General features: G+C 33.0%; 1 protein-coding gene across 1 annotated transcript in view; it reads left to right on the top strand.

The window, feature by feature from the left end:
• The window catches only part of LOC125660234 (uncharacterized), a 54,837-nt gene that overhangs the window by 12,165 nt on the left and 21,570 nt on the right, over positions 1-21,102 (top strand). Inside the window, exons 5-11 of the mRNA XM_048892068.2 lie at positions 1,571-1,747; positions 6,568-6,728; positions 7,674-7,767; positions 8,713-8,734; positions 17,259-17,353; positions 19,321-19,427; positions 20,199-20,279. Of these exons, the coding sequence (XP_048748025.2) occupies positions 1,571-1,747; positions 6,568-6,728; positions 7,674-7,767; positions 8,713-8,734; positions 17,259-17,353; positions 19,321-19,427; positions 20,199-20,279 (737 nt within the window). The remainder of the gene's footprint in view (positions 1-1,570; positions 1,748-6,567; positions 6,729-7,673; positions 7,768-8,712; positions 8,735-17,258; positions 17,354-19,320; positions 19,428-20,198; positions 20,280-21,102) is intronic.

Below are 21,102 nucleotides of genomic sequence, written 5' to 3'. Positions count from 1 at the left end.
TATTGAACTGTGAATATGAATTGAGGTACTTTGTTAAAGAATACGTTGACATAGTAAATCATTGCTCTATTATCTCTACTACAAGACATGACAGTAATAAATTTGTCTCCTGTTAAACGATGTAAGTGGGGATTGTAAATTATCACTTTCTATTCTTTTTATGCATATCAATAAGATATGCTAAAAAAAAATGAAATAAGGAAAACATATAATATACATACAATTGCTAATGTTGAAAATATAATAGATATAGGGACTTCGGTTCAACTTATATCTGTTGATGCTTACAAATGTTTTAGTCCAACTTGATTTTCAATTATCTCGTTTAAAGCCAACATTTTGCAATTCTGTGATTGTTATAATGACCTTATTTGCAACTACAAACTATCATTAGTTTGAACGCTGTCTGTCACGTTTCACACCGATTGCTACAAAATCTTTACATTTATACTGATTTTGATTACGGATTACTCCGTCTACTTGATTAAACTATAAGGCTCACGATGATGTATCCGGTCAACAAAGGACGCTTACTCCTTCTAAGCACCTGGTCAAACATCTGATGTTTCTACGAGACCGTGTTTGCCCTAATGGAAATTTTGTATTCTATGAGAATAATCACGATTCGTTATCTTCCCTTTTTCATGTATCCATAAGGTGTATTATTTAACAGTAGATTGCTACAACGTGTGTCTGCATTACGACACATTCAACATTTTCTGTCCATAGGCAATTGAATAAAAGATAATAAAGGAACCATTCATTTACTACTTGTGCTCTAATATCTCTACTCGGGGACTGAATGATCTCTACTAGGGGACTGAATGATTTACCGAGGAAAAGTTTGTTTTCTTTATTTCAGGTGCCATGGATACAATCGCCATTAAGATCTGGGTCATTTGTTTGCATGTGTTTGGTTGTTTGTGTTTAATTTTTAATCTAGTGCAATATTTCGTAAGCAGGATTGCACAATGATTTTTAACATAGTTATGTCTTATGACTAGCGACGGCTAGTAAAATTTTATGAGATTTAGGGTGAATCCACGTCTTTCAGGATGGAGTTGGTTTTTGATATGATACTAGTCATGCACAAATGTATTTACATGTTGAGATAACTTGTGCTGATCTACATGTTGAGATAACTGATGCTGATTTACATGTTGAGATAACTTGTGCTGATCTACATGTTGAGATAACTTATGCTGATTTACATATTGAGATAACTTATGCTGATTTACACGTTGAGATAACTTATGCTGATCTACATGTTGAGATAACTGATGCTGATCTACATGTCGAGATAACTTATGCTGATCTTCATGTTGAGATAACTTATGCTGATCTACATGTTGAGATAACTTGTGCTGATCTACATGTCGAGATAACTTGTGCTGATCTACATGTCGAGATAACTTGTGCTGATCTACATGTCGAGATAACTTGTGCTGATTTACATGTTGAGATAACTTATGCTGATTTACATGTTGAGATAACTTATGCTGATCTACATGTTGAGATAGTTTATGCTGTGCAAATATCTTAGCGGTCTTCCTTGTTGTTTTTGTTTCAGAGCGCATTTGTAGTCGAGAACATGCCAGATTTGTCGATGATTTCGAGCATTGGGGAACTGGATCAGGCCTTTTCATTCAGAATGGGACTGATGCAGGTTCATACATACAGATACCGCGTGACGAGGTCGAATTACGTCATGAACATTGGAAAGCAGAAAAATGCTTCTGGACCCTAGGTATGATAACTTTACATTTAAATGAAAGATTTATCATGGTTGGATAATTTGTATTTTCCATTTACACTTATGTTTTTGAAACGATTTCTTTTTAAACAAATGACTTTATGAGCTATTTACTGAAAGTTCATTATGATTGACTTCAGTTTGAAACATGAATAAAATATACATATCAAATTTGAATCAAATTGCTTTAGTTGGTAGATTAGTAGGTATATATGTCGACTGCTTATTTGTAAGTAAGTAATCTTTATTTAAAGTCGGAACTATTTACAATAAACAAGTAACATGAGCTAAATAGCTCTGTAACCGACTATATAGCATACAACACATAGAACAAATGGTATATATATAAGCACAGTCATAAAACAATGTTAGAAATAAAAATAAAAACACATACGTGTATGTTAACATCACACATTGTGCATACATATATAGGGACTATATGAACAAATACACAGATACATACAGAAAAAACAGGGGTAAGAAGGCTGTAAGATACAAAACACTATTACATTTTGGAAAAATAAAACATGCGTAGATATACAGGGACTATATAAAACTTACATACAAACAGAAAAATCAGGGATAAGAAGGGCGTAAAAATCACAGCATTAATACAGTTAGGAAAAATAAAACATGCGTAGATATACAGGGACTATATAAAACTTAGATACAAACAGAAAAATCAGGGGTAAGAAGGGCGTAAAAAATCACAGCACTAATACAGTTAGGAAAAATAAAACATGCATAAATATAGAGGGACTATATAAAAACACAAATACATATATAAAAATCAGAGATAAGATACACAGCACTAACACAGTTGGAAAAGTAAAATTAAACAATAATAGTAGCATACCTGGTTGTTCTTGACCTGGTTATTTCAGCTGTATTATTGTAGATGGTATGTCATACTCTAGCATATTTTTTTTTAACTTTCTCTCGATTGAATTGCATTTTTAACTAGATAAAGTAAATCTTAAAATTTCAATTTCAAAATATGATTGTACATTGATCACTGTTCTTCACGTTTCATCCATTCAATCTCTCTGGTGTGTTGTTTATAGATACAAACAAACAAAAATAGATACATGGTAGATAGATACATTGTGTACATAGCGTTTTTAGCTTAGTTTGGTTGTAATAATTAGAACTTTAAAATGCCCCAAAATAAGGGACTTGTAAATGTTCTATGATGTTTAAACATTGAAATATATCACCTCTCCTTTTATAACTCTACACAAATGTTCCCACTATCTTAGACTTTATAGAGAAATCATGGGAGTAAATTACATTCCACACAGTAAATAGCATTCATTGTATGTACAAGTAAATGGTTTATCAAGCTCCCATCTTTACTCCTTACGAAAATATTCACTGCTATGAGGGAAAAACTTCAGATGTAGTTTACTACAACATATTCAAGAAGTAAATCAATATGGATTCTCCAAAATTTCAACAACAAAAATTAGTTTTGGAATCAAATAACTTTTTCCCAAATCAACACCAAAACAACATCAAAACGGACGACTTTCCAACACATTGCACAAACATTCCTTATGATGAATTAAAGTTCTGGGGCTCGTGTTACAAAAAGGCATAAATCTTAAGTCCTAAATAATTGTATGTCCTATCGAAACTTCAGTGCATGAGGTTGTGAAAATAATCATAGACACCGCGCGAGACCTAACGATATCATAATATCAAAATAGGGGGTGTTGGAGCAGCCATCAAATATCTCTTTATTTGCATATGAACATAAAAATAATGACCATTGTCCAAAATGTTTGTGCGGAGAAAGGGAGGGAGAGAGGCGATTCTTCGTGTGCAGGATTTTTTATTTGGAAAAAAACCCCACTAAATCTTTTTCCTAAATTCTAATAATTGGTATAAAGTATAAATTTATTAAGGCATTTATTGGATTGGATAACACAGTTTCACTGTACATGTGCATATATATATACAAGCTGTACGCATTGCTTGGAAAGGGGTGTGTCGAAATAAGGGTCTAATATGACATGTATACTTTTTTCAAAATGCTTGAAATAGCCAACATCATTACCCGGTAGAATGGATCATGTGACTCACAACTGTCGCTTTTGTTTGATCCGCACATTGGGGAATATGTAGATCTACGAGTACATGACCACCTTTTGTGTGACGTTATCAGAGGAAGCGGTGCATTGTAATAAACAAAGGTGGCATGATAGTCCTATATCTGCATGCAGGCAATAATAAATCACGGTGTGTACTTGTCGAATGACAGTTGGTACAGACTGCTTCTGTTCATGGAATGTTCTACATCTCCCCGCACTAATTAAATCTGTTAGCATGTACCGCTTGAGCAAACGACACCACTAAACTACCTCAACATCATTTAGGTAGTCCAACAAGTTATTCATATCGCGAAACACCTGCAACACACGTATATTCATGAGATTGATTTATGACATCAAACATTAGAAATGCAGCCATGTTGAATGCTATTGATAACCCCATAGTAATAAAGATTCCGTGGAACACTTACGACAAAACTTAGGAAATAGGGTCGCCCCCGGGCGGTCGTAAACTGAAGACCGAATTTCATCGTAACTCGCAAATTCTAAATCTTCGGCAGTGCATCGTAAGTTATGTCTTACGACTAATTCTAGGACTTACGACCTTTTGTAAAACAGGCCCCAGGCTTTTAATACGTCCGTTGTCAGACGGGACCTATTATGTTATGGCGCGGATGTACATCTCTCCGTCCGAGGTCATGTTTTACGGACTTTTTCCGTAAGGCATGCATATACAGCGTTGAAATTTGGTCGCAATTTCGTCCTCAAGAAGTGTAAAAGTGATTTTGCATTTCAGCTGGATTTGTGCATTGTGACCTTCTTTAGAGCTAAAAATATATCGGAGAGATTTCCAGACTTTTTTCATTACGGATACAGATATACTGAAGTTTAGTCACAAGCTTCCTCTCGGTGGTATACAAGTTGAATTTGTATTTCAGCTGGATTGATGCACTTTAAACTACTTTAAAGGTAGAAGTAGGTCAAACAGTTTTCCAGATTTTTTTTCGATGTGGAAAAAGTTATTGCCCTGAAATGTATCCAAACCTTTCCTCTCAGAGATTTGCATTTCAGCTTACTTGGTGCAGTGACCTACTTTATGACTAAAAGTAGGTAAAATAGTTTCCTGGTCTTTATGGATACAGATATTGCACTGCCATTTTTTATCACTGTCCGACCGGTGTATGATGTACCGTTTGCGATACTATTCTTGACATCATAGACAGCTGATTCTTTAATATACAGAGACACGGAGATATCCACATCTTGTACTCAGTCTTCCAAAAAACTACTTTATTAAACGCCACTCTGATTCTACACGTACTCTGAAGTTTATATCAAATAGATGCTAGAGATCCTCATTGACAATCTTTACGTACTCAGCTCCTCCAGAGTATGTAAATATTCCCATGGGCACAACTTGTGGTCCATTATTAACTGACTTGTTTATGTATTCTCATGAGGCGTAATTTATTCAAAACTTCCCACATGAGAAGAAAAAATATCTTGTTGTGGCCTTCAAATCCACATTTAGATATATCAACGTCGTTGTATCTATTAACAATACCCATTTTCATCATACGTTGATTTAATATATTTCAATGAACTCGGAATAAAAGACACTACTGCCATATCTGGTTTATATTTGGATATTGTATTCAACATAGATGTCAACTGCAAACTAACACAACACATAAATAGGATGACTTCAGCGTCCCCATCGTCCACTTTCCATATTTGTGTAGGGAGGTTTTTCCAGATTTTGTTTTCGATGTGGAAAAAGTTATTGCCCTGAAATGTATCCAAACCTTTAGGTTAGGTTTTTCCTGTTCACTATTGAATGAAATGCATTGTATTGTTTAAAATGAAAATATTTGTGTAGCATTGTAAAACATCATCTCATATGGTGTTTTATGTATCTCAGCTAATTCAATACGCAATAGCATGTTCTGAGTATGATGAAGTTTTAAATCAAGACAGGCTACTGACAAATACGTTGATGTTTCAGGGGTTCCAACAGTCTCGTTTAAAGTCAACATTTTGCAAATTCTACTGTCGTTATAATGATCTAACAAGCTATCATTGGGTTGAATGCTCTCTGGTGCGTTTTATACCAATTATCAGGTCGTTCTTTACGCACTGATTTGACTACGGATTACTGCGTTTACCAGATCAAGATATAGGGCTCACGGCGTATGTACCAGGTCAACAAGGGGATGCTTAGTCCTCTTACCTGATCACACCTCTGGTATGTCTAGGGATCAGTCTTTTCATTTTGTATTCTTATACACGAGTCTGGTCGCCGTTCGTTATCTTCACTTGTTCATTCATTTTAATTATCTAATTTTTATTTTGATCATTTAAAAAAATGTGTTTGTAGCAAGTGTCGTTGATTGTTAATGAGCAGAAAAACTGTTTAAAATAGAGGTCAATGTGGCATTAATTGTTAATGTTTAAGAAGTTTGTGTATATATTGTATATAATAATAATATATATAGGGTATAATCCTGACCCTAACCCTGAGCAGAAAAACTGTTTAAAATAGAGGTCAATGTGGCAATACTTTAAGAAGTTTGTATATATAGTGTATATAATAATGATATATACAGGTACCGTAACAGATCTCTATACTGAAAATTCGATATTCACGATCAAGCAGTTAGAGACAACATGTCCAAGTCAAAATTTCACGATAAACTACAAATTCAAATCTGCCTTTAAGTATAACTTTGAAATACATTTCATCATTATCTACATAAATAGGTCGGATCTTTAGTTACAACTTCCATGACGATCAGGATTGCCAATCCCAATTTCCCTTGTTGTTGAACTATAACCATGGACGATTGACGGGGTTCTCACTGCTTTGGAAGCTGGATTTCTCTTCCTGCAATTTAGAACATCCAGACAAAGGACTTCTGCGGGTAAGTTTCAAACATCGAAATATATTGTCAAATTCTTACCGACGATGGACTTCTGCGAATAAGTTTCTCACATCCAAAACGAGAAATTAATCTTAGATGTCTATATCACGAAAGATCAGGAAATGTATACTGTTGCCTTCCTGAAGAACCCTAACCCTAACACTTACTGAGGAGGAATACGTAACACACTGGCATCTATCACAAAGTACCAGTGCAATATAAGTAACATAGTTCAAACTATGTCTTTGACAAAGTACCAGTGCAATATAAGTAACATAGTTCATACTATGTCTTTCTCACAATACCAGTGCAATATAGGTAAAAGAGTTCATACTATGTGTTTCACAAAATACCAGTGCAATATAAGTAACATAGTTCATACTATGTCTTTCACAAAATACCAGTGCAATATGAGTAACATGCTGTATTGTCTTTCATAAAGTACCAGTGCAATATGAGTAACATAGTTCATACTATGTCTTTCACAAAATACCAGTGCAATATGAGTAACATAGTTCATACTATGTCTTTCACAAAATACCAGTGCAATATAAGTAACATACTTCATACTATGTCTTTCACAAAATACCAATGCAATATGAGTAATACAATATGCCTTTCACATAGTACCATTGCAATAAAAGCAATATACAAAACATGTCTTTCACAAAATACCAATGCAATATAAGTAACGTACTCTATCTGATTTTATTATCGGTAATAGGGTTAATCAAATCGTTATAAAACATTTTCTTTGTTTAGCTTTCAGCTTGTTTCCACCGTGCCATATAGAACATCTTGGTTTACATAATATGCTAAGTGTATCTGTTTCTATTTCACATACATATTTGCAACAGTCCTCTTCACAATCTTTCATTGAAGTATGTATACATCTCTCTAAATCTATTGGCTATTAATCGAAAATTTGTATCTTGTCTTTTTCAGTTCATGTTTGAGAAAGTCCCCAAGTGTTACTATGAGATGGGGCGCTTGACAAAGCTGCAGTTCTTCTTCACCAACGACTACTTATCTCATCAATGTTAAAATATGACAGAAATGTTAAAACGTGATGACTCTCGAGATTTAATACAAGAGTAGTTGTTGTTTAGTTTATCTAGTTGACCCTCTCACAAGTTAAGATTTTTTTGTTATCAACAATTAGTGAACATTTCAATTTATGATTTTAATTAGTTATTTATTTAATGTTGAACACGTATTTAGTATTGTTTGTAATATTTTATTGCGATTTACCTTTATGAAGTATTGAATTAAAGGTCCAAGTCTATAACCTGCAATATGTCTCTATCTATGTAAACCTTAATATTTCTAATCAATTTATATTTTTTCAGATTAACAATCGACATTGGAACGAAATCTTTTCTTCTTCTTGTTTTGATTTAATGCAATGTAAACAATGCAAAATAAACGTTAAGTAATGCTGTGTAAATTTTCAAGTATATTTCGTGGGAGAAAGAGCTGAGAACTGATTAATTCCTCAAGCCGTATGTGATGGGGAAACAATTGTCGGTCGTAGGTTAATAATTTGGCATCATACGATCATGTCAGTTTTACCCTGACCTCTCCAAGCACAACAAATACAATTCGCACCTTTGATATAAAACAAAGAAACAAAAGAGTAGGGTACATGTGTTTCTAATATCTATAATCATTTTCAATTTTTTGTTTGTTATATAAAAAATCTGAAAAGTCATCTATAAATAGATGATACATGTATGTGGTTCTTCTGTGTTAATATTTCTACAGTTTTGTTGAGTAATAATAAATCATTTTGATTGTTATTGGTATTCATTTCAATGCAAAATGCTACTTAAATAAAATGAAATCAATAAGCATGAGAAATGTACGTCTAGGATATGAAGTTACGTACGCAGTAGTTTCCAAAACGTCACGTGATGTAGTGCATTCCTTATACGATGCTTTTTCGTAATCGCATCAGTTTACAATATATTATATTCATATACAGATTTTCTCGAAACAGAAGAATGGTACCACAAACATTGCATATACAATAAACTAGTGTAAGAAAAACTCTCAGAGAGTAACAAACATACCTGAACATGGATTTGATATGTTAGGCATCGGAGAGAGGGAACGACTTATCAATTCGATTTACAAACATGGAAAACTAGTTTTTAGATGGAATTGCTTCAGTCTGAGAAAACTCTATTTTACAGTGTACTGCTTAGGTGCAACTGAAGCATATACCTCATTAAACATTACTGCCGACTTGATCTGATTATTTCTGGCGTAAAATGAAAAATATTCTTGGATACACAATTTACAAGTACAGAAGTACCATTGCACTCTTGTAGTTGTGGGTCACAAGAACACAGATGATTGAATGAAAGTGCAAAGATGTATTCATTGGAGCCATTCGTGACGTTTTACAAATACAAACTTCAAATTTTCTGATGAAAATACGAGAAAACATGTAAAATGCTACCAATTTATGACTAAGATAAAAATAACACAACAATTCAAAGGAAAAAAGACTAACTGATATCTTTACAAGACGTTTATTATTATTATTTTTTTTGAGAAGTCAAATTGAAAGAATTAAAAGTTTGAATTCATGAAAATCAAATGACCGTATGGCGTAAGTAGATGAAAATGAGTTGGTACTGAACATATCATATTATCATACGCTGCAAAAATACATATAATGTATATTTACATTAATTAATTAGTGAATCAGATTCATTGAATCGCTTATCCTCTATGAGGAGGCAGTGGACTTAGTATATTTACTATTTGACAGAAGAGAATTAAATCCTCGTGTGCAAATAAAACTTTATTCAGTTTGTAACTATTATCCATGATGCAGAGATCTTTTTAACAACTTCCGGTGTTTTACCAAATATAACAAGAGTCGTTTAAGCATTCTTAGTTATCACTTAAAACTGTTATATGACCTTAGCATGCGTAGAGTTGACACTGTAATAAGCATGACGGTAGGTTAGATCGTGATGACATTGTAATAAGCGTGACTCTAGCTTAGATAGTGATGACATTGTAATAAGTGTGACTCTAGCTTAGATAGTGATGACATTGTAATAAGTGTGACTCTAGCTTAGATAGAGATGACATTGTAATAAGTGTGACTCTAGCTTAGATAGAGCTGACATTGTAAGAAGTGTGACTCTAGTTTAGATACAACTGAGATTGTAATAAGTGTGACTCTAGCTTAGATACAACTGAGATTGTAATAAGTGTGACTCTAGCTTATATAGTGATGATATTGTAATAAGTATGACTCTAGCTTAGATACAACTGACATTGTAATAAGTGTGACTCTAGCTTAGATACAACTGAGATTGTAATAAGTGTGACTCTAGCTTAGATACAACTGAGATTGTAATAAGTGTGACTCTAGCTTAGATACAACTGACATTTTAATAAGTGTGACTCTAGCTTAGATAGAACTGAGATTGTAATAAGTGACTCTAGCTTAGATACAACTGACATTGTAATAAGTGTGATTTTAGCCTCAATAGAGCTTACATTGTAATAAGTGTGACTCTAGCTTAGATACAACTGAGATTGTAATAAGTGTGACTCTAGCTTAGATACAACTGACATTTTAATAAGTGTGACTCTAGCTTAGATACAACTGACATTTTAATAAGTGTGACTCTAGCTTAGATAGAACTGACATTGTAATAAGTGTGACTCTAGCTTATATCGTGATGACATTGCAAAGCTTATATAGTGATGATATTGTAATAAGTGTGACTCTAGCTTAGATAGAACTGACATTGTAATAAGTGTGACTCTAGCTTATATCGTGATGACATTGCAAAGCTTATATAGTGATGATATTGTAATAAGTGTGACTCTAGCTTAGATAGAACTGACATTGTAATAAGTGTGACTCTAGCTTAGATAGTGATGACATTGTAATAAGTGTGACTCTAGCTTAGATACAACTGACATTATAATAAGTGTGACACTAGCTTAGATACAACTGACATTTTAATAAGTGTGACTCTAGCTTAGATAAATTTGACATTGTAATGAGTCTGACTCTAGCTTAGAATGGGCTGACATTGTAAAAAGCGTGACTCTAGTTTGCTTCCATTTTTGGGCATCCTTATCACATAATGAATTAGTGACTTTGAAAGATTGGGAGTAGGAATGAGGAAAGTAGAGGCATTCTAGAACATACAATTCAAAACAAGTCGTCAAAGGTTGAGCAAATCACAGTGTAGGCAGCCGAGGGCAACATAAATATAAATTTAGTATATAAATCTTTTGATCACATTCATATATATGATTGTAATAACATGCCGAGTATTTTAGATACCCTAATCTTGCAACAAACATATTACAGAGGTTTTATTGTTCATGATTTAACAATAACCTTGGGAGAGAGCTGATATAGGCTGTCTCTGCTACCCAATCCTATTAATGTACGGAGTATCTGGTAAATAGATATAGCTTAAATTTAACCTGATCGAATCCCTGAACATACAGTGTACTAGTAATATACAATGTACATGTAGATGGACTCGCTCAGACGGCAGCACTGTCAGCGTATTATATATAATGAGCGCGAATTTATTTGTAAAATGAGATTATGCATGTTATTTATCTTGATAATTCAAAACTAGAAATTTCATGAAAAAAAAAATGGACTAAAAATAATAAAATTTGAATTTTGTTTTTAAAAAATCGTGGGACGTACGAAATTTCAGCTTGTCAAACTTTCTTACTGCAATATGTATTATTATTACTGAAAATTTCAGCTTATCAAACTTTCTTACTGCAATATGTATTATTATTACTGCAATATGTATTATTATTACTGAAAATTTGGTGACTTGATTTAAAATAATCTGTAATAGATAGTCTAATCCAAAAAATCCGATGGGCGGACAATAGGAGCGGGACTTGAGTTTTCATCAATATGAAAAAATAAATAAAGTTGTACAAGTTGAAGAAATATGGAAGTGAGACAGAAATTTACATCCTCTGTCTAGTGATATTATCTGTCTAGTGATGTTATCTGTCTCGTGATGTTATATGTCTAGTGATATTATCTGTCTAGTGATATTATCTGTCTAGTGATGTTATATGTCTAATGATCTATCTGTCTAGTGATATTATCTGTCTAGTGATGTTATCTGTCTAGTGATGTTATATGTCTAATGATTTATCTGTCTAGTGATATTATCTGTCTAGTGATGTTATACGTCTAATGATTTATCTGTCTAGTGATATTATCTGTCTAGTGATGTTATCTGTCTAGTGATGGTATCTGTCTAGTGATGTTATCTTTCTAGTGATGTTATCTGTCTAGTGATATTATTTGTCTAGTGATGTTATCTAATGATTTATCTGTCTAGTGATATTATTTGTCTAGTGATGTTATCTAATGATTTATCTGTCTAGTGATATTATTTGTCTTGTAATGTTATCTGTCTAGTGATGTTATCTATCTAATGATTTATCTGTTTAGTGGTTATCTGTCTAGTGATGTTATCTGTCTAATGATTTATCTGTTTAGTGATTTATCTGTCTAGTTATATAAGCTGTCTAGTGATATTATCTGTCTAGTGATGTGATGTATCTAGTGATTTATCTGTCTAGTGATATTATTTGTCTAGTTATTTATCTGTCTAGTGATATTATCTATCTAGTGATGTTATCTGTCTAGTGATTTATCTGTCTACTGATGTTATCTGTTTAGTTATTTATCTGTCTAGTGATTTATCTTTCTAGTGATTTTATCTGTCTATAGTGATGTTATCTGTCTAGTGATATGATCTGTCTAGTGTGTTGTTATCTGTCTAATGATATTATCTGTCTAGTGATTTATCTGACTAGTGATATTATCTGTTTAGTGACATTATATGTCTAGTGATGGTATCTGTCTAGTGATGTTATCTGTCTAATGATATTTTCTGTCTAATGATATTATCTGTCTAATTATTTATCTGTCTAGTGATATTATCTGTCTAGTGATGTTATCTGTCTAGTGATTTATCTGTCTAGTGATGTTATCTGTCTAGTGATGTTACCTGTCTAGTGATGTTATCTGTCTAGTGATGTTATCTGTCTAATGATTTATCTGTTTAGTAATTTATCTGTCTAGTGATATTATCTGTCTAATGATGTTTTCTGTCTAGTGATATTATCTGTCTAATGATGTTTTCTGTCTAGTGATATTATCTGTCTTGTAATTTATCTGTCTAGTGATATTATCTGTCTAGTGATGTTATCTGTCTAGTGATGGTATCTGTCTAGTGATGTTATCTTTCTAGTGATGTTATCTGTCTAGTGATATTATTTGTCTAGTGATGTTATCTAATGATTTATCTGTCTAGTGATATTATTTGTCTTGTAATGTTATCTGTCTAGTGATGTTATCTATTTAATGATTTATCTGTTTAGTGGTTATCTGTCTAGTGATGTTATCTGTCTAATGATTTATCTGTTTAGTGATTTATCTGTCTAGTTATATAAGCTGTCTAGTGATATTATCTGTCTAGTGATGTGATGTATCTAGTGATTTATCTGTCTAGTGATATTATTTGTCTAGTTATTTATCTGTCTAGTGATATTATCTATCTAGTGATGCTATCTGTCTAGTGATTTATCTGTCTACTGATGTTATCTGTTTAGTTATTTATCTGTCTAGTGATTTATCTTTCTAGTGATTTTATCTGTCTATAGTGATGTTATCTGTCTAGTGATATGATCTGTCTAGTGTGTTGTTATCTGTCTAATGATATTATCTGTCTAGTGATTTATCTGACTAGTGATATTATCTGTTTAGTGACATTATCTGTCTAGTGATGTTATCTGTCTAGTGATGTTATCTGTCTAATGATATTTTCTGTCTAATGATATTATCTGTCTAATTATTTATCTGTCTAGTGATATTATCTGTCTAGTGATGTTACCTGTCTAGTGATGTTATCTGTCTAGTGATGTTATCTGTCTAATGATTTATCTGTTTAGTAATTTATCTGTCTAGTGATATTATCTGTCTAATGATGTTTTCTGTCTAGTGATATTATCTGTCTAATGATGTTTTCTGTCTAGTGATATTATCTGTCTAGTGATGTTATACGTCTAATGATTTATCTGTCTAGTGATATTATCTGTCTAGTGATGTTATCTGTCTAGTGATGGTATCTGTCTAGTGATGTTATCTTTCTAGTGATGTTATCTGTCTAGTGATATTATTTGTCTAGTGATGTTATCTAATGATTTATCTGTCTAGTGATATTATTTGTCTAGTGATGTTATCTAATGATTTATCTGTCTAGTGATATTATTTGTCTTGTAATGTTATCTGTCTAGTGATGTTATCTATCTAATGATTTATCTGTTTAGTGGTTATCTGTCTAGTGATGTTATCTGTCTAATGATTTATCTGTTTAGTGATTTATCTGTCTAGTTATATAAGCTGTCTAGTGATATTATCTGTCTAGTGATGTGATGTATCTAGTGATTTATCTGTCTAGTGATATTATTTGTCTAGTTATTTATCTGTCTAGTGATATTATCTATCTAGTGATGTTATCTGTCTAGTGATTTATCTGTCTACTGATGTTATCTGTTTAGTTATTTATCTGTCTAGTGATTTATCTTTCTAGTGATTTTATCTGTCTATAGTGATGTTATCTGTCTAGTGATATGATCTGTCTAGTGTGTTGTTATCTGTCTAATGATATTATCTGTCTAGTGATTTATCTGACTAGTGATATTATCTGTTTAGTGACATTATCTGTCTAGTGATGTTATCTGTCTAGTGATGTTATCTGTCTAATGATATTTTCTGTCTAATGATATTATCTGTCTAATTATTTATCTGTCTAGTGATATTATCTGTCTAGTGATGTTACCTGTCTAGTGATGTTATCTGTCTAGTGATGTTATCTGTCTAATGATTTATCTGTTTAGTAATTTATCTGTCTAGTGATATTATCTGTCTAATGATGTTTTCTGTCTAGTGATATTATCTGTCTAATGATGTTTTCTGTCTAGTGATATTATCTGTCTTGTAATTTATCTGTCTAGTGATGTTATCTGTCTAGTGATGTTATCTGTCTAGTGATGTTATCTGTCTAGTGATGTTATCTGTCTAGTGATGTTATCTGTCTAGTGATTTATCTGTCCAGTGATATTATCTGTCTAGTGATTTATCTGTCTAGTGATGTTATCTGTCTAGTAATTTATCTGTCTAGTGATGTTATCTGTCTAGTGATGTTATCTGTTTAGTGATTTATCTGTCCAGTGATATTACGTCTAATAATTTATCTGTCTAGTGATGTTATCTGTCTAGTGATGTTATCTGTCTAGTGATGTTATCTGTCTAATGATATTATCTCAAACGAGAAATATCCCAGACAGGAATTAGTCTGATGGTCGGAAAATTAGCAACGGAAGTGAATTCTTTCTATTAAATTAAGTGTCAAAATACTAAAGAACTGATTAATTTTGGAAACTTTCTACAATATTCAACAATTATTGTAATAACTCACTCTCTACAATGTTATTGTTGATTGTATATATATTAATAATTGTATTTATGTATAGCTGATAGGCCTGTGGCTCACGAAAATAAGCATCAAGCTCATAGTTACAAGTCATCTTTGGAAAATTCATTGGACACGTTCAACGCGTACATAAGATACCGGCGAATCTTTAAACTACTCCTCAGTAGTGCATGCTGATTATATGATGACGAAATTCACCCCAAGACGCACTTTTTGTCCCGAATAATTTTAAAATGCAGGAGGAAAATGGAATCGATGATATCTCGTTGTTAAAACTGAAAATTTCTTGAGTGACAAAATCACTTTGTGAAAACTAATTTGATCGTATTTCTTTAACAAACAGTGATACTCTCCATTAGACACGGTACCGTAAAACACCCCGTACTGGTCACGTCTGATAAAGCACGGTGTCAGATAGGATCAGTATTTATTGTTGCTGACAAATTCGTAAACAGCTACATGTTAATTCATAACAACATAACAATTTATGCACTTCAGATGAATCTAAATATTTTGAAAATGCGATATGTGACTTTATATATATATATTAGCAAAAGATGGAAAGATCGAGTACATGTACATATGGAGGTAATGTTGCAAAAAGTAGACGGCGAATAGAAAATGTATATGTACAACTAGACAACTAGGGGAAGCTAGGCCACATACATTCTGGTGGAGTCATCGAGTTTGTTCATGCCATTGGGGCGGAATGATTTCAGTTAATTTCTTCTTGTTCTTCCTCTCCGCATCCGTCTGGTGAGCGGTTTGGTCAACAACCACTTTGTGTCCCGTGAGATTGAAATGCTTGGCAACGGTTTGTTTGGCCCATTTGGTTTTAATGGTAGACCGTTGGTTATTGATCCTTCTACGTAGTTCCCCCTATGTATTTTTGGTCACAGACCTTACAAATAATGAGGTAGATGTAGTTGTCCGTGCGACTGGATGTGTTCACAAGAATTCGGTAGCATCGTCCGGTGACAGGGCTTTTATAACTGTCAGTCATCTCGTGTTTTCTTGGATATATCTTATTTCACAGAAAGAACCCAGTTGCACTAAAAAATAACCACATGTCAGATAGTATGATATTTTTAGTTGAAGACAACCGATCCCCAACACTACTTATGAGGATGTGTGACATAGCGTATACAGACTTTCATTATACACAGGCGCATTTACTTCTTCTATATAGCGTATACAGGCTTTAATAATACACAGGCACATTTACTTCTCTATATCGTATAGTTCTGATCAAAGGAGGATAACATACTTGTATTGAAATTCAATGTAGTAACACATTAAAAGCAACTTCTATCAAAGGTTCCTATAGATTTTCACGAAGATGACACTTTCCATGTATTTATGGATGGATAGCGTAGTGAAGAAAATCCTTCATTCTCGGGATCTTTCTTTGTTCTATATGTATTTTTAAAATCAAAAGGGGTATCTACTGAACGTAATCGTTTAAAACAATATGTATCTTATCACTGACAACGTCAGCTTAAAAACGTTTTAATTCCAATAAAGAGCAAATCTAAACTTAATATTCATTGCTGTAAGTACTTAAATGACAACGGTTAAGAGAAGACAGAGGTCAGCTTAATGATAATCGAACCGAGCTTTTCTATTTAACGTAAGTATATTATGAAAAGAAGGTGAAAAAAACCCTGGATTAAACCCTTTTTAGTGATAAAGAAATAATATTCGAAGCAAAGCTAAAGACAAATGAGGATAAAAGTGCATGTACGCAGCAGTAAGCCTTAAAAATAAATATGTAAACAGGATACGATAAAAACCAAACAACTTAAGCCTCGTGTACTCTTGTAAAACCATAAATCTGTGACCAATAAAGTATAATCATATGTACTTTATAGAAATCAGTTCAATCTTACAAACTTTAATTTATGAAAATAATACGGATTATAGAAAAAAGAAATTTGTGTCAGATGTAGACGATAAAACCTCTATATAAATTAAACTAGAAATGGTTTTCTAATAATTCAAGTCTGCGGACACTGAAGACGATGCAGAAACTGATTCTGGCAGTCCTCATTTGTATCGGAGAGGTATCTTCACTACCGCTTAATACTTCATTGGAAGGTTTGTTAACTATTATTCTAATTATTTACAGTTCTTAATCATAACACTGCATGTTGGTAGTGTTGTAAAATACATGCTCTAATATGTATAAAATGTGCACACTGTACGAATATATAGTATACACTAAGTCTTTTAGTATATTTACCATGCAGAGCAGTTCTAAAAACACTTGAGATTACTATCAATATGATATACATTGTACATCAACATGCCGCATACAAGTGTTCAAATGCACAAAATACATCTCGATTCATGTTCATAAAAAAAGATTATCATGTTTTCGATATTCGATACAACCATTTGTAACTCCGACATATCTTTATGCCACACTTAAAGTTAGTATACATTGAGTTTGCAATTAAAGACTTAGTATTGATTTTTCACTGAAGGATTTTTATGATAGATTTTAGCAGAGTTTACATCTAACATATCCTCAGGTCACTTCAGTGTATATGGGTTGTCTCTGATGCTTAGTTGTTTTTAAGGAATCTTGATACTTAAGATTCGTGCTGACACTTTAACTAAGTACGGGGAAAAAAACCATAGACGATATTTCGAATATTTTGGATCATTCATCTTCGTTACTTTATCAATATCTAGAGATGATATGCAGACAAATGAGTAATATACGTTTGCTAACCTTACATATATCAAAATGTAAATGATTACTGTGTATTTGATGAAACATCCGTTATGTGTATTTTGTTTTCTTGAACGTATGGCTGGCATTCAGGTGTCGACATTACTGTACCTAATTAAGTTTTTCAGCATGTAACATCACAGTAGATTTTATTTTCCTACAACAAAATTAAGATTTCTAAGAAAATGTTTTTCCTTAGTAAATAATGTTGAAATAGGAACATTCTAAAAATAATATTATGAAGATGCGTTTACCAAAAACGTTTAATGTAATTGCAGCATAACAATAACACCGTCTATCTCGTCTGTTGTAAGCTCTTACTAAGTCTAACTCGTCTGTTGTAAGCTCTTACTAAGTCTAACTCGTCTGTTGTAAGCTCTTACTAAGTTTAACTCGTCTGTTGTAAGCTCTTACTAAGTCTAACTCGTCTGTTGTAAGAATGATGAATGGCACATAATTACATTTAACCTCCGAGTCCAGACGGAAATAGCCCTCGAGACAAGATGGGAATAAACCTCGAGTCAAGACGGGATTGCACATTCACTGCACGAGTGCGTTCGAATTAACTAATAACGAGACGAGGACGAAGTAAACTGTCTCTGGTCGAGTGCAAAAAGTAGTTAGAAATTGAAAACCAAGTAGAATTAGTTACGAACAGGTTTAATCGGACTACAGACGGACTTTGGCTGCTTGGAAACAACAAATTTACCCGATTACAATCTGATTAAAATCAGCTCCTCGATCCGCTCCTTTATTTTTGTATTGTCACTACACGAGGCGACAATATAAAAATAAAGGAGCGTGTCGAGGATCTGATTTTAATCAGATATATTGGCCCGATCCGAACTTGATGTGAACTGACTGTGGACTTCTAAAGGACTGTTTAATTAATGAATAGACTAGGACCGAATTGTTGTTCAAACCCTGACCACAAGCCGTTTTACGATTTTATAGGACGAGGTAGGTCATTTGGAAATGAGTTTGATGTGACGAGGGCTTTAAAAATTGGTAGCTGGAAATAGTGTAAATGATTAGCCCGTTAAAAGAAAATGATAATGATGACCATTCGTCGTGTTTTTGACATCGTGTAGAGAAAATAAAGGATAAATTGCTATGATTTTTTTTTATCAACTTTTTTTAATGAAAAATATTCTTTAACAATAAATTCACGTAAAAACCTCTCTTATCAATATACATTTTTACATAGTTTTACAAGTCAAACATTTAGTGAGTTTCCTATTTTCCATGATGTACAAAGTTCGCTTTATACTTTAATATCATTCAATACCTTTCACAAACGACAAACATTTTTTTTTATTCATTATAGCGGGAATTCGAAGACAGAATTTTCAGCTCCCGCAAAATTTTGTTTGGAATACCTGGGAAGTATTCCAGAAAAATGGCAACTGGCATCCAGGATTAATGGATGAGTGGGTAATTATATTTATCATTAATTGTCAATCTGAGAGAGAGAGAGAGAGAGAGAGAGAGAGAGAGAGAGAGAGAGAGAGAGAGAGAGAGAGAGAATATTTAAAAGAAAGATACTGTTATAAGATAAAATGCGATATGAGCCTTTCTGGTAATGTACATGAACTTTCTTATTGTTGTGCTATAAAGACAAACCTTTGTCGTGAGTTACTAATAAAAATCTAAATCGGAAGTTTTTGTAGACATGTTGTTTTTAATCTTAATTATTTGCACAAAGTAATCAAGCATTAAATCCTATCTAATATGTCAAATTATTGGTCGAAGTGTTTTAGTATTAGTCACTTATCTCTGGAGAAAATAGCTAAAGCCTAAATGTACATGAAAAACTATCAAAATCTTCAAAATAAGATATAGATGGCACTGCAGGTTTAGTTCCATGTATACTTTCATATACATGCGAGAGAGAGAGAGAGAGAGAGAGAGAGAGAGAGAGAGAGAGAGAGAGAAAATGGTAGTATAATGTTCTAGTTACCTTTAATACATACAATATACCCGTTATAATGGAGGGCTCTGTTTGGATCCCATTCTTGTTTGTACTATCGACATTTCACGAAATGGGGATCTAGAATCATGCAATTGATAGAATGATAAAACGTAACAAAAGAACAATGCACATGTACAATTTCTATAAGAAATTCCATTTTTATTTCATGTGAATGTTTATGTGAATTTCGACAACTTTGTTGGAGATGAATGTTTCTAAAAACAATCTTTCAGGACGGAACGGACCAGGACTCTCCCATAGCTGATCTTTTACAGACCATGGTCTTCTATGACAGCCATGGAATTCCCCATAAGGTTCGTTAGTTACTAATTTTATTACTACCGAAAAAAATTAAAATTGTACTCATCCCCAAATGATACACGGATTAGCTTTGCGACAAACGGGATGGTTTTGGCCTTTTCCTTGTCGGCTACCCATCCATATTTGTGCAGCAATGTTCCATCGTCATCTGAGTATAGCGTTTTTGACTCTCAACTGATTCTATGCGTATGAGCATTTTCTGCATGTGATCAGTCTTTAAATTGAGGCATGCTGATAATATATAATTTGATGTTGCAAGGGTTTTAACAGTCTTGTTTAATGTCAGCATTTCTCAAATTTTATGGTCGTTATAACAATCTAACTTACAAATACAACCTGTCATTAGGTTTAATGCCGTCTCATGTGTTTCATTTTAATTGTTAGACTGTTCTTTCGATAGTAATATTCACTACATATTACTCTGTTTGCCTGATCAAAATATAGGGCTTTGGCGGGTGTGACTTGTCAAAAGTGCATTCTTATCCCTCCTGGGTACCTGATCCCATCTATGGTGTGCCCAGAGTACAAAATGATATATAAATCAAAAACAAGATAAAAAGGAAGAACGGGATTGGTTAAAATCAGTATAGGAGTTTGTCGATTTTTGTTATAAATGCAGTTTTCGAAGGGTTGGTGTGCCACTTGACTACTTTCTTCTCAAGCTCGACAAACCAGTTCATAAGGTCTGATTCAAGAAGTAAAAATTCAATCAATATCACAAATATGAATTGATTACACTAAATATGAGTACTGTAATCATATGTATGTATATTATGGTTTCTTGGAATAAAATGTAAAGATGGCTTAAGGATCAGC

This window comes from Ostrea edulis, chromosome 9 (genome assembly GCF_947568905.1).
Source record: "Ostrea edulis chromosome 9, xbOstEdul1.1, whole genome shotgun sequence".
NCBI lineage: Eukaryota > Metazoa > Mollusca > Bivalvia > Ostreida > Ostreidae > Ostrea > Ostrea edulis.
The sequence above is the reverse complement of the archived record's forward strand: the minus strand, read 5'-3'. Positions and strand labels throughout refer to the sequence as shown.